Source organism: Pongo abelii, chromosome 18 (genome assembly GCF_028885655.2).
Source record: "Pongo abelii isolate AG06213 chromosome 18, NHGRI_mPonAbe1-v2.0_pri, whole genome shotgun sequence".
NCBI lineage: Eukaryota > Metazoa > Chordata > Mammalia > Primates > Hominidae > Pongo > Pongo abelii.
In genome coordinates, this window is record NC_072003.2 from 80412632 (window position 1) to 80426051 (window position 13420).

A 13420-nucleotide genomic window follows, 5' to 3' on the forward strand; every position below is an offset into this window, starting at 1 on the left:
CTGGGACTGGCTTCCTCTATGGAAAGGCAGGAAGTACAGGGAGCCAGAGAATGGGGCCGGCTGGGGATGAGTTCTAGAGGCCTGGCCCTTCCTTCTGCCTCATATTAAGCCCCTCACCCCTTGACCCCCTACCCCATCAGCTGGGGCCCCACTCAAATGGTATCACCCCTAGTGATTTGGTGCCTTCTACCAAAGTACAGAGGAAGTGTTTCCAATACCCCAATTTGGGTGCACTTGAGAGAAAAACAATATTGAGGGGGCCCTTACTTTGTGCCAGATAATCTATCACATACATCTCAATCAATCCTCACAGTAACTCTATGTGACAGGTACTGTCACTGGGTTGAACTGGTTTAACCATAACTATTCACCGAATAACCAGAAAGATCTTTATAAAATATAAATGAAATCATAACCACTCCCTAAAACCTAATGGTTTTCCATTACACTCCAAATAACATGCAAGTTCCCTGAGGTGGTATCCAAGGCCTGTGTGTTCTGGCCCTGCCCACCTGTGTCCTCAGCTCATGCCACCCTCCCCCTTGCTCACTGTGCTCCAGCTCACTAGCATTTTATTTGTCAAACTCCCTTCCTAGAGGGAGCTAGAAAGGTAGATCATTGCCATAGCCTTCAGTGTGGCTGATGTGTGGTAGAATAAAGATCCCTTTATTCTCCAGGGATCAGCAACAGCTGGAACACAGAGAGTAAGACCTAAAAACAGTAGGTGGTTTAAATATCCCATAAAAATGTACTCATATATTACTTATAAAATTTTTAAAAATGAATTTCCAAAGTTTCATCCTGCTCTTATGGTCAACTACTGACATTGGCCTACAGGGCCTTAGCTGGCATCTGCATGCTGACATCTCCCAATTCTGTTCTAATCCAGGCGACTCTAACGAGCTGCAGACCTAAATACCCAGCAGCAACCCGGAAGCCATCTCCCCCTGGATCTTCCACACACACTTCACCTCCCCAGTACTCCCTCCCATGCAGGTACAAACTGAATGCCTGAGACATCCTAGACACTTCCTTAAACCCTACACCTAGTCAGTCATGCTGACTCCATGCTTGAATCGTCACTCCTCTTGATCCCCAAAGCCACATCTTTCATCCAGGCCCTCATTTCTCACTCAAGTTAGGACAAAAACCTAATTGGTCTCCCTGGGCGTAATCTTCCTTCCCCTCCAATTTATCCCCCAAACTAAAACCAAAAAAATCTTACTAAAATACAAATTGAAATATATCAGCCTTCCAACTAACTCCTCTCCCCAAATCCCTATCACCATATTAAAACCTGCAACTGGTCATCATAGCACTGAAAAAAAATTCCAACAGATTTCAAAGCTGTCTGTGATCTTCCTCCACTCTAAGCTCCCATATTCTAGTCATGCTAAATGCCTTAAAGTGAGCCTCAGAATGTATCCCATTTTCACTCATTTGTCAAAGATCATCTTTGCTAAATAGCTTTCTTGGAATAGCTCCTTCTTCATGAAGACTGAACATGAATGTCCTCTGTCTTCTATGACACCTACCTAATCATGGCACTTTGATGATTACAGGTAACTAAAAGTCAACTTATCAGTTTACTGCAAGATTCTGAAGGCAAAATGTCTCATTTCTGTATTTCTACTGCCTGACACTAGGGGGACTGAATAAATATTCATACACTTTGTCTTGGAAGGTACTTCAGAATTAATTCTGGTTCTTTCCCCATTCTTTCACTGAATGTCTGTTATGCTCTGTAATCGACGTACTGAGTGAAAGTCCAGCTTCTTGAATACCTCCTGTGATGGGGAAATCACTTATTAAAAACCGACACCAACAAGGCCTCATGCTGGACATTATACACAGAACTCCACTAGAAGGAGCTCACAGCTGAGTCTGTTCCCTGACACCTGACAAGAAGATCAAGCCCCTGCTGTGACTGCAGCTGGAAGCTGCTGACTTCCAGATTGTCACAGGTCTCAGAAACACTTGGCAGAAGGAACACTGGTGAGATGACTGCTAGAATTGGGCATGGGAAGAACGGTCCTATACTCAGCAGAGAGGAGACACACTGGCCTAAGGTTAATGTCCAGGAGTTAACTGGCACCTTGAGTGGGCACATTCAACCAAATGGGAAAGCAAAGTCTGCTAAGACTCAATTCCTAACCAGATGCAATTTTATCAATGTTAAGTGTAAATATCTAATCTTTTAGTCTGGGCAGAGTGGCTCACGCTTGTAATCCCAACACTTTGGGAGGCTGAAGTGGGTGGATCACCTAAGCTCAGGAATTTGAGATCAGCCTGGCCAACATGGCGAAACTCTGTCTCTACCAAAAATACAAAAATCAGCCAGGCATGGTAGCCTGCGCCTGTAGCCCCAGCTACTAGAGAGGCTGACGCAGGAGAATCACTTGAACCCGGGAGGTGGAGGTTACAGTGAGCTGAGATCGCACCACCGCACTCCAGCCTGGGCGGCAAAGTAACACTGTGTCTCAAAAAAAAAAAATTTTTAATCATTTAGAAAATCACTCTTTAAAAACAATAAAGTTGGAACATTTTCAAATAGTTAACACTGCTGGGATTTCCCCAGAACTCTTCAACATCATGTTGTCAAAAAGAAAAAGCCTAATGGCAACATTTTGCTCTAATGCCAGAAGAATCTAAGAGAAAGGATAAAAAAATTATTTAAATGAATTATTTTATTGAGGGAGATAAGTTACTCAGATATTAACTGGTTATAGGCAAAGGGAATAAACATGGTGAAGTCAGGTTTGCTGGTAAAGGGGAGACGGTACTAAACGCCCTGCCCAACAAATACTCAGAATCCAGGGTTTTCATATTTCTCCACGGTTCAATCTCTCACAGGTCACTTTCCATTCAAAGGATTATGGAAACCAAATAAGACAGGATTCTTTCAGGTATCAACCCAGAGTCTTTAGGTCTTCTCTCAGCCAAGGCATCGAGTGAAAATACAATTTATTTTTCGGATTCCTCTGGAGGATTAAAAAGTTTCTTTCGCATTGCAATGCCATGCTCCCTGCTCTTGGTCCTGTTTTCTATGTACTGAAAAATAAAAGAAGGGGGGAAGAAAAGAAACAGCAGATTATGTCACTATTTATAGCAGTTTACTATTTAGAAATATTTGCAAAATATAAATGTTCTTTGAGATTAACAGGGGTTAAATTTTTTAAACATGTTCTTACTGACAAAATTCTTATCTTTTATTTAACCAAATCTGAAATTGGAAAGTTACCTTAGAGAATATCTCATATCTAGCACAATTTCATTCAATACAGTACAGCATCTACATGCTAACAGGTGCACAAATGTTTGCTCAATCAATTTCCTCCCAAAATATGAATTAAATAAGTACTGAAGATGGGCAAATTCTGTCCATGTTCTCCAGGGGCTCACCGTCTAACTAGTCCTCTAACTTCTGCTGAGTACCTCTAGTGGAGAGGCTCACTTCCTTGAGAGCCTGTCTAACTGTTGGACAATTCTAGTCATTCCAAAGTTTTTCATTTTAAACCAAAAGTGCTTCCCTGTAAACTCCTTGAGAGGTAGCCTGTCTAACTGTTGGACAATTCTACTCATTCCAAAATTTTTCATTTTAAACCAAAAGTGCTTCCTTGTAATCTACCACCTTTTATTTCTTCTTGTCTGCTATAATTTTCAAACATTTAATTACAGATAACCCACTTCCTACCTTTTGCGCTGAACATTGCTAGTTTCTACAACTGCTGCACAGAACATAGCCTCCATCTTTTAATATCTAACCTATAAAATGACTTTTATTTCATAAAGCACTTTAACATTAATGCCCCTTACCCAAAAAAAAAATCACAACCAAAACTGAATACAGTGCTCCAGTCACAATGACAGACATAGACTACAGTGGGCCTAGATCTTATGACCAACTCACATTGTATTTTTTTAGACATTATCAAGAGTAACTAGCTCTTAGCAACCATATTATCCTATTGACTCATATGGAAATACACAGCTCAACTTCCCAAGGTTTCTTCATCACCAACAGTTAACAAACCTGATACTCCTCAAATCCTATGTTTCTTAACCAGCTACATATAAACACAGTTTTCACCTCAAGAGGTTTTCAGCCTAGTATTCTGATCTGGCCAGCAGGTTATAAATAACAGGAGACACAAAGCCTGGCACTTAGATTTTCTTAAATAGTTAACCTACATTTAAAGCAGAGGAACTTAAAAGTGTTTTCATATGGATGTATGTACATGCTTATAATATATACACCAATCCAACACACTTTTAAAGGTGAATGAGTGTGTTTTCCCCTGGGCAGAAGGGGAAAAGGGTAAAAGTAAATTCAAACAGAAAAAACTGAAAACATGTGAACAGTTAAACATCAGAATCTTTTAGGAGCCACAGATCTGGAGAGTGAGGCCACAGAAATTAAAGATTACTGATACCGAGCTCATCAGGGACAAACCCCACCACCCAAGAGAGAGTAATGAGGGGACTCATGACTTTGAGTTACTTCACTCTTCTGGGCCAGTAACTTCAAATATAAGGAGGTGGGCTAGATACTCTTTAAGAAGTTTTCTAAGTCAAAAGTTTTGACTGAAGAATTCTAACATATCTTCTGGAATGGTAGTTTTCAAACTTTTTATTCCTTCCTTGTCAAAAGGCTACTTCAGGCCGGGTGCGGTAACTCATGCCTGTAATCCCAGCACTTTGGGAGGCCGAGGCGGGCAGATCGCCTGAGGTCAGGAGTTACTGACCAGCCTGGCCAACATGGTGAAATCTCGTCTCTACTAAAAATACAAAAATTAGCTGGACATGGTGGCATGCACCTGTAATTCCAGCTATTCAGGAGGCTGAGGCAGGAGAATCACTTGAATCCAGGAGGAGGAGGTTGCAGTGAGCCGAGATCGCACCACTGCACTCCAGCCTGGGCGACAAGAGTGAGACTTCGTCTCAAAAAAAAAAAAAAAAAGGCTACTTCAAATTACACATGAAGCACCAGGTCCTTTCAAAGTCATTCATTTTATCTATCACACATTAAATTTACTCATAAAATTGTTGGGGGAAAAAATCAAAAAACGCTATTCTAGAACAAGGAAGGATACCTGCTCTGAGAAAAAGCTTTCATATCTACCTTTAATCACGTCTTCTGGATTGCCCCCAGCAATCAGGTTGAGAAGGGTCTTAAGGGAAACTCTTCAGAAGATAATACTTTGTAGCAGGCTAATAAAATAAGTTACAGAGCAAATTAAAATATAGTCTACATTAAAATATGTTAAGACATCTTCCAAAGGAAGTCAAGATGGTCCCTGAATAAAAGGGGAGAAAAGGATGAAGATGAAGTTACTCACAAAACTCCATCAAACAATACAGACAGAATGAAAGAAAGGCCAATTAACTCCAAACCAAACAAAACAATTAAGAGGGACAAAAGAGAATGCCACAAAAGTACTATTAGTGTTTCTTTTCAAGAAGAAGAACAAAAGGCCAGGTGCAGTGGCTCACACCTGTAATCCAAAACTTTGGGAGGCCAAGATGGGAGAACTCCTTGAGCCCACAAGTCTGAGACCATCCTGGGCAACACAGCAAGACTCCATCTCTCTAAAAAAAGGAAAAAAAAAGAATAAAAGGAGTGACACAGCAGAGTCCTAACAAGAAATGGCCATACCCTTTTTCTACTTAAAAGCTTCATGGAGGCCGGGCACAGTGGCTCACGCCTGTAATCCCAGCACTTTGGGAGGCCGAGGCGGGTGGATCACAAGCTCAGAAGATTAAGACCATCCTAGCTAACACGGTGAAGCCCCGTCTCTACTAAAAATACAAAAAATTAGCTGGGCGTGGTGGTAGGCACCTGTAGTCCTAGTTACTCGGGAGGCTGAGGCAGGAGAATGGCGTGAACCCGAGAGGAGGAGTTTGCAGTGGGCTGAGATCGCGCCACTGCACTCCAGCCTGAGCGACAGAGTGAGACTCTGGGTAAAAAAAAAAAAAAAAAAAAAGCTTCATGGAATGAAGTAATCAGATGACACATGAAGCAAACAGTAGCAGGAAAGCATTTGAAGCAAGCATTAAGAGTAGAGAAGAAATACGTGAGTGCAGACTCAGAGGTTAGTGATGGGCAAGCAGACAGAAAAACATCTACAAATTAGAGAATAAAGTAACATACAACTACACAAAGGACTTAGAAAAGAAGTCAAAGAGAAAACATGAGATGTATAGGAAAACAAACTCAGACAAAATAAGAAGAATATCTCCAACGGTCTACCAAAAAGTCACTAACAGATCTCAGGCCAGCTGAGAAGACAATTTCATATGAAGATTGAATTGACAAAGCAGTGGCAAAATTTCTGAACTACAGGGGAAAAAAATTTAAAAACATGAAAAAAACCTATGCTATACAGCTGAAAGTATGTAAAAAACAAATAGCCATACTGAATAAAATAATATGAGCTATATTTTTCCATAAGTTATTTATTTATTTATTTATTTATTTATTTATTTATTTAGAGACAAAGTCTCTCACTCTGTCACCCAGGCTAGAATACAGTAATGTGATCTGGGCTCACCGCAACCTCCGTCTCCCGGGCTCAAGTTATTCTCCTGCCTCAGCCTCCCGAGTAGCTGGAACTACAGGCGCCCACCACCATGCCTGGCTAATTTTTTTGTACTTTCAGTACAGCCAGGTTTCACCATGTTGGCTAGCTGGTCTCAAACTCCTGACCTCAGGTGATCTGCCTGTCATGGCCTCCCAGAATGTTGGGATTATAGGCATGGGCCACCACACCCGGCCAGTATTATTTTTTAGAGATAGGGTCTCACTCTGTCACCCAGGCTGAAGCACTGTGGCGACCTAGATAGCTCACTGCAGCCATGAACTCCTGGGCTCAACCGATCCTCCCTGCTCAGCCTCCCAAGTAGCTGGGACCACAGATGTGTGCCACCACACTTGGTTAAATTTTAAGAGATTTCTTAGAGACAGGGTCTCACTATATTGCCCAAGTTGGCCTCAAACTTTTCACCTCAAAGGATCCTCCTGCCTCAGCCTCCCGAATAGCTGGGATTACAGATGCCAGCTCATAAGTTTACTATTAAAGAAACATCATGAAAACCTAGGTGTAGTTTTCATGTAAACTGGCTTTTTCATATAAAGGACAAATATTTTTAATAAATCTGTTTAAAAACACTAATAAGGCTGGGAATGGTAACTCATGTCTATAGTCCCAGCACTTTGGGAGGCCAAGGTGGGAGGACTGCTTGAGGTTAGCAGTTTGAGACCAGCCTGGCCAAAACAGCGAGACTCTCATCTCTACAAAAAAATGTGTAAAACCTTAACCAGGCATGGTGGTACACACCTGTAGTCCTAGCTACTCAGGAGGCTGAGGTGGGAGGATCACTTGAGCTTGAGGCTTCAGTGAGCTATGATCACCCTACAGGGTGGCATGCACCTGTGGTCCTAGCTACTCAGGAGGCTGAGGTGGGAGGATCACTTGAGTTTGAGGCTTCCGTGAGTTACGATCACCCTACTGCACTCCAGCTTAGGTGACAGAGCGAGACCCTGTCTCAAAAGAAAAAAGAAAAAAAGAAACAAACTATTACTCTTCATTGAGTACTCCAAAAAGTTCTTCAAACAGTAAAGGTGAATGTCACACTTTAAAGGGAATCCAGGAAGGGAAAAACAGCCTAAGCAGAAAACAAAATCAAAAGAAAGATGCTGGACAACTTCAAATATTATATTTAAATCTTTCAATCTGAGGCAAAAAAAAAAAAAGTTCAAAAATAACAAAAATGATATCTGAAAGGCAAAATTTTAGCCATCATATATTTTAAAAAGTTCTGGATACAAAAAATCTGATGTACAAAACAGAAATTGAATCAAATTTCTTTTCAAAGGTTTAAAATGCACTCTGCTTATTTGGCAGTGCCTGGAAAAAGACAATGAACTGTGCACTGTGGCTATTTGCCCAAGTCCAAGTCGTGCCCTAAAATCAAGTTCAGGAGATGACAGTGTTCCAAAACAAGTCAAATTAGATCCCTATGGCTTACACAAAGCATAACTACAAAGAAATTCAAAATGTTAAAGCTGAAAAGAGCCTAATTCTAGCCTCCTCAATTTATATATAGAAATTGAGGCCCAGAGAGTTTTAGTTACCTGCCAATCAGCTAATAGGTAACTGATATAAGTCTTTCTGCCGGCCAGAGATACAACTTCCTAAACCATTAAATTCATCCAGATAACCTACAGTAATCATCATAAGGAAGCTGTTTTCCTCATTTGTGTTCATGGCCAAAAAGCTATGTTCTAAAACTGTCCCCAGAAAAGCTTTCATTTCTTCCCTTAAACAGAGGAAGTTCATACATGAAAGTCAATTTTCTCTGTTACACTAAAATTTGGGAAAAATTCAATAATGGCAGTAATATACAATATTCCAAAATGTTCTGTTTTATTGTTCAACCATATCCAACCTTTGACACTTTTCTTACCTCATTCTTCAGGCATTTTCTCAACTCCCGATCGAAATCATTACAATAACCAAAAAATTTCAGAATGTTGTGCTAAAAGGAAGAAAAGGAGTAAAATATTTCATCCCATAATATGCCAAGGTTTGGGGCACATAAAATTTAAATACTGCTACAGAAATGAGTTTATAGTGTCACTTTGTTAATAAACAAGTAATAGTTAAATCACATGTATAAAACACAGTTGGCCCTTGAACAACATGGATTTGAACTGCGAGTCCACTTATACCTGGATTTTCTTTCAATAAATATATTGAAAACATTTTTGAACATTTGTAACAATTAAAAAAACTCACAGATGAACCACCATAGCCTAGACATATCAAAAAAAATTTAAGAAAAAGATACGGCATAAATGTATAAAACATGTAAATACTGGCCGGGCACAGTAGCTCACACCTGTAAATCCCAGCACTCTGGGAGGCCAAGACGGTGGGTGGATCACGAGGTCAGGCATCAAGATCAGCCTGGCCAAAATGGTGAAACCCCGTCTCTACTAAAAGTACACAAAAAATTAGCCGGGTGTGGTGGTGGGCACCTGTAATCCCAGCTACTTAGGAGGCTGAGGCAGGAGAACTGCTTAAACCCGGGAGGCAGAGGATGTAGTGAGCCGAGATCGCGCCCCTGCACTCCAGCCTGGGCAATGGAGTAAAATTCCGTCTCAGGAAAAAAAAAAAATGTGAATACTAGCCTATTTTGTCATTTACTACCACAAAACATATACAAATTTTAAAAAGATAAAATTTATCAAAACTAACACACACACAGAACATAAATAGCACCATTCAAAATTGAGAGAATTGTAAGCAAACATAAAGATATATCAAATCACAACTACGTAAAATTAACTGCGGTATATACTGTACTGCCGTAATAATTCTGAAGTCACCTCCTATTGCTATTACAGTGGGCTCAAGCATTACAATTATCCACTTAAAACACCCTGTGATACCAATAACATACACAGTAAGCAAGTCATGTTTACTGCAATAACCATAAACCTTGAATAACACCATGGGACCCATATGAAGTGCCACTAGTAATGCTGGAAGTGCTCCCAAGAAGCAGAGAAAAGTAATGACATTACAGGAAAAAGTTGAACTACTTGAAATGTACTGTAGGTTGAGGTCTGCAGCTGTGGTTACCTACCATTTCAGACTGACATACATCATCTTGTAAACAGATGATGTAAACTTACAATATCAATAAATACAATACCATACTATAAATGTATTTTCTCTTCCTTATTTTTTCTCTAGCCTACTTTATTGTATGAATACAATATATAATACATATAACATACAAAACATGTTAATCAACTATTTATGCTATCAGTAAGGCTTTCAGACAACAGGAAACTCTCAGTCAAGTTTTCGGGGAGTCAAAAAGTTATAAGTGGACTTTCCACTGCATGGGGGTCAGTGCACCGAACTTCCAAGCTGTTCAAGGATCAACTGTATACAAATGAACAAATTATCCTGGTTCTTCTTACAAAGAAGGAATAAATGTTCTGCAAGTAGAAACAAAGATTTAAAGACTTTTTCTTAATGAAAGGGAAGCCCACTTACTAACTCACCAAAACCTCACAAAGACAGTATAAAAGTTTTATCATGACCTAACTCCCTTTTCTTAAAGGAAATGTTAAAATCACAGCACAATCCATTCTCTATTATAGGGAGTGGTGTCAAGCTGCAGTGTGGCCACACTGCCATGGGCAGAGTAACTTCACTACCAAACACTGTCCTGTAAAAGAGTTATCTAATAAATGCTTAGTGCCATAGCCCTTTTCTCATTTGCCCCCATTCAAAATGTCACCAAAATACATCAAATAAGTAACACAGCTGCGCATGGTGGCTCACGCCTATAATCTCAGCACTTTGGGAGGCCAAGGTGGGCGGATCACCTCAGGTCGGGAGCTTGAGATGAGCCTGACCAACATGGAGAAACCCCATCTCTGCTAAAAATACAAAATTAGCCAGGCATGGTGGCACATGCCTGTAATCCCAACTACTCTGGAGGCTGAGGCAGGAGAACTGCTTGAACCTGGGAGGTGGAGGTTGCGGTGAGCTGAGATCGCGCCACTGCACTCCAGCCTGGGCAACAAGAGTGAAACACCATCTCAAAAAAAAAAAAAGAAAAGAGGAAAAAAAACCACTATCATTACATGCCCTATAAAGGTCATATAAATAAGCCACTAATTTACTAATTTACAATATAAGGAAATCTGCCTGAAGTTCAGTCTGATTTAAAAAATAAAATCTCCTAGTTGTTTCTAGTCCTATGAGTATTATCATGGCAAAAAGTATGAGTGCTCTAAATCAGGTTAAGCTGAAGCCTGAAGTTAAGAACCTGAATTTCAGTAGGAACATAATTAGTGTGTTTGCACTTCACGATTTTCAAGGGTGGGTCAGATAGCATGGTGATCTGTTTTATAATGACAGGTCATAAATGCTGAACTTGGTAGTTGTAATAATAAGCACATCTTTTCCTTTTCGTTCTAATTAAGGCTTTCATGGAAACCAGACAACACATAATTAATAAGCTATGCCTCATGCTATTTCTTTTTTTCCTGCTTCACCACCATTTTAAACGCATGTTACAAGTCCACACTGAATAAGTGGTCAGTTTTTCCAGAAAGCATTTAACATAGACTAAACTCTCCTATTTGTTACCTAATGACCTTTCCAGAATAAATTCATTAATTTAAAAAACTTTTTGTACTTAATTTTTATTTTACTTTTTTCTTTCCTCTATCATTCCCAAAGAATAAATATTTCCTGTGTATTTTCCTATACTACTACTTCCTTGACAACAAATAAACATAACAATGCATTTTCATGTCTTCAAGTCAAGTAGACTTTTCAAATATAAGGCAATATTACATAGCTGACATTTATTCATATCATTCCATATATGTACATCTTAATTCAAAAATCCATAACAAAAACTAATTTATATGCTTCCTTTTACCTCAACATTAACTAAGGTAAAATGAGAATTATACTCTTGTGATGTCACATGAAAAATATTAGACCCAAATGCCCCAGAGAAATTGGTAGAAGAAACGCCCACAGACTACAATTTGCTTATACTTACATGGACTAAGTCTCTAGTGCCTGATGTCAATTTCTTGTGAACCAAATCAACCGAGTAATTGACTGAATAAGTGAATCAACAGATATCTGCGAATCTTTTACATAAAGGACAATGTCCCAGGTACCAGGGACACAGAAGTGAGCAAGGTGGATCTGGGTCCTACTCTCACAGTACATAGTCAGAGGGAAAGAGGCAAATAAGAAGTAATTGCCATAAAGCAGTGGTTCTCAAAGGGCAGTCCAGAGACACCGAGGGGTTCCTGAGACCTTTTAAGGAATGTACAAGGTCAAAACTATCTTCTCAATAATACAAAAACATTTGTTTTGTTCGTTTTCATCCTCTCACAAAGGTATAGCAGAGTTTTCCCGGGGCTACATGAAGTCTAACATCACAACAGACTGAATGTGGAGGCAGACATGAGAATTCAGGTATATTTTATTAATTCAGACATTAAAAAAATGAAAAGCAATGCAATTCTTTTCGCTTATTTCTGGTTTGAAAAATAAGATTTTCGTGAAAAATAACCATGCTAACATGTCATCTTAACATGTAAAATTATAATTTATCATTGTTACTTTAAAATAAATTTTTAATTTCTCAGCCTTCATTTCTAATCCAATAAATACTGTAGATATCACCCACATAAACAATAGCTCCCTAGAATCCTAAATAATGATAAAAGAGTGCAAAAGAGTCCTGAGACCAAAAAGCATGAGAACTGCCACGAAGTAGAAAAGCTATTACGTAATGATGCTACTCAAATAGAGTGACTGCACCAGGAGAATCTAGGCCAGGAAAGGGAAAAGGAAACGACCAACTAAGCTGAAGAAAACCTGAAGATGATAAAACCTGGTTTAGCAAACAGTAAGTGGAGCCAGGAGGAATGCACTAAGCTCAGCAAAGGAAAAATCAAGGCTTGTAAGACAGAAATATCATTCTCCCATATACCTGCAAAAAAAAAAAAAAAAAAAAAAAAAAAAAAAAACCACAGGAATGAGGGGGAAGGAGCTGTGCGAGAGTGGCGAAGACTAACAGCTACTCAAGGATGAGTTTCATTAAGGACTTGAAACACAAGGCAAGACATTTATAATGCATTGTATAGGCAAAAGGATCTATTAAAAAGGTGACAACAAGCCAGGCGTGGTGGCTCATGCCTGTAATTCCAGCACTTTGGGAGGCCCAGGCAGGCGGATCACCTGAGGTCAGGAGTTTGAGGCCAGCCTGGGCTAACATGGTGAAACCCCATCTCTACTAAAAATACAAAAATTAGCCGGGCATAATGGCTGGTGCCTGTAATCCCAGCTACTCGTGAGGCTGAGGCAGAAGAATCGCTCGAACCAGGGAGACGGAGGTTGTAGTGAGCCGAGATCGCGCCACTACACTCCAGCCTGGGAGACAGAGTGAAACTCTGCCTCAAAACTAACTAAATAAATAAATAAAATGCAGATTCCTAACAGCTGCAGTGAGCTGAGATTGCGCCACTGCACTCCAGCCTGGGCGACAGAGTGAGACTCCGTCTCAAAAAAAAAAGGTAACAATGATTAAACTTATTTTTGAAAGATCACTCTAAATCCAGGGTGGAAAACTGATTTAAACAAAAAAGAAAACACAACCGCCAGGAGACCAGATAGAAGTCCTTTACAGGTGGCCCCAATAAAAGCGTTGGCACGGACTATGGCAGTGGCACTGGCAAAGGAGAACAATGGTTCAAGAGAGATTCGGCAGAGAACAAACAGCACCTGGTTAAGGACTCACAGGAAGAGGTGAGGCAGATGGAGGAATTAAAGATGACACTGACTTTCAGCTAAGAATGACAGTGGAA

General features: G+C 39.9%; 1 protein-coding gene across 14 annotated transcripts in view; it reads right to left on the minus strand.

Moving 5' to 3' along the window:
- Positions 1-2669: 2669 nt before the first annotated feature.
- Positions 2670-13420, minus strand: part of CMC2 (C-X9-C motif containing 2) — a 60714-nt gene continuing 49963 nt past the window's right edge. For 8 of the 14 annotated variants that reach the window (XM_054534189.2, XM_054534186.2, XM_054534185.2 and 5 more), the window contains 2 exons: positions 8467-8538; positions 2670-3051 (listed from right to left, as the gene is read on the minus strand). In XM_054534189.2, the coding sequence (XP_054390164.1) occupies positions 2965-3051; positions 8467-8538 (159 nt within the window). In that variant the 3' untranslated portion in view covers positions 2670-2964. Of the gene's footprint in view, positions 3052-5495; positions 5590-8466; positions 8539-13420 lie in introns of all 14 variants that reach the window. The other 6 variants (XM_063717366.1, XM_054534181.2, XM_063717365.1 and 3 more) reach the window with 3 other exon arrangements.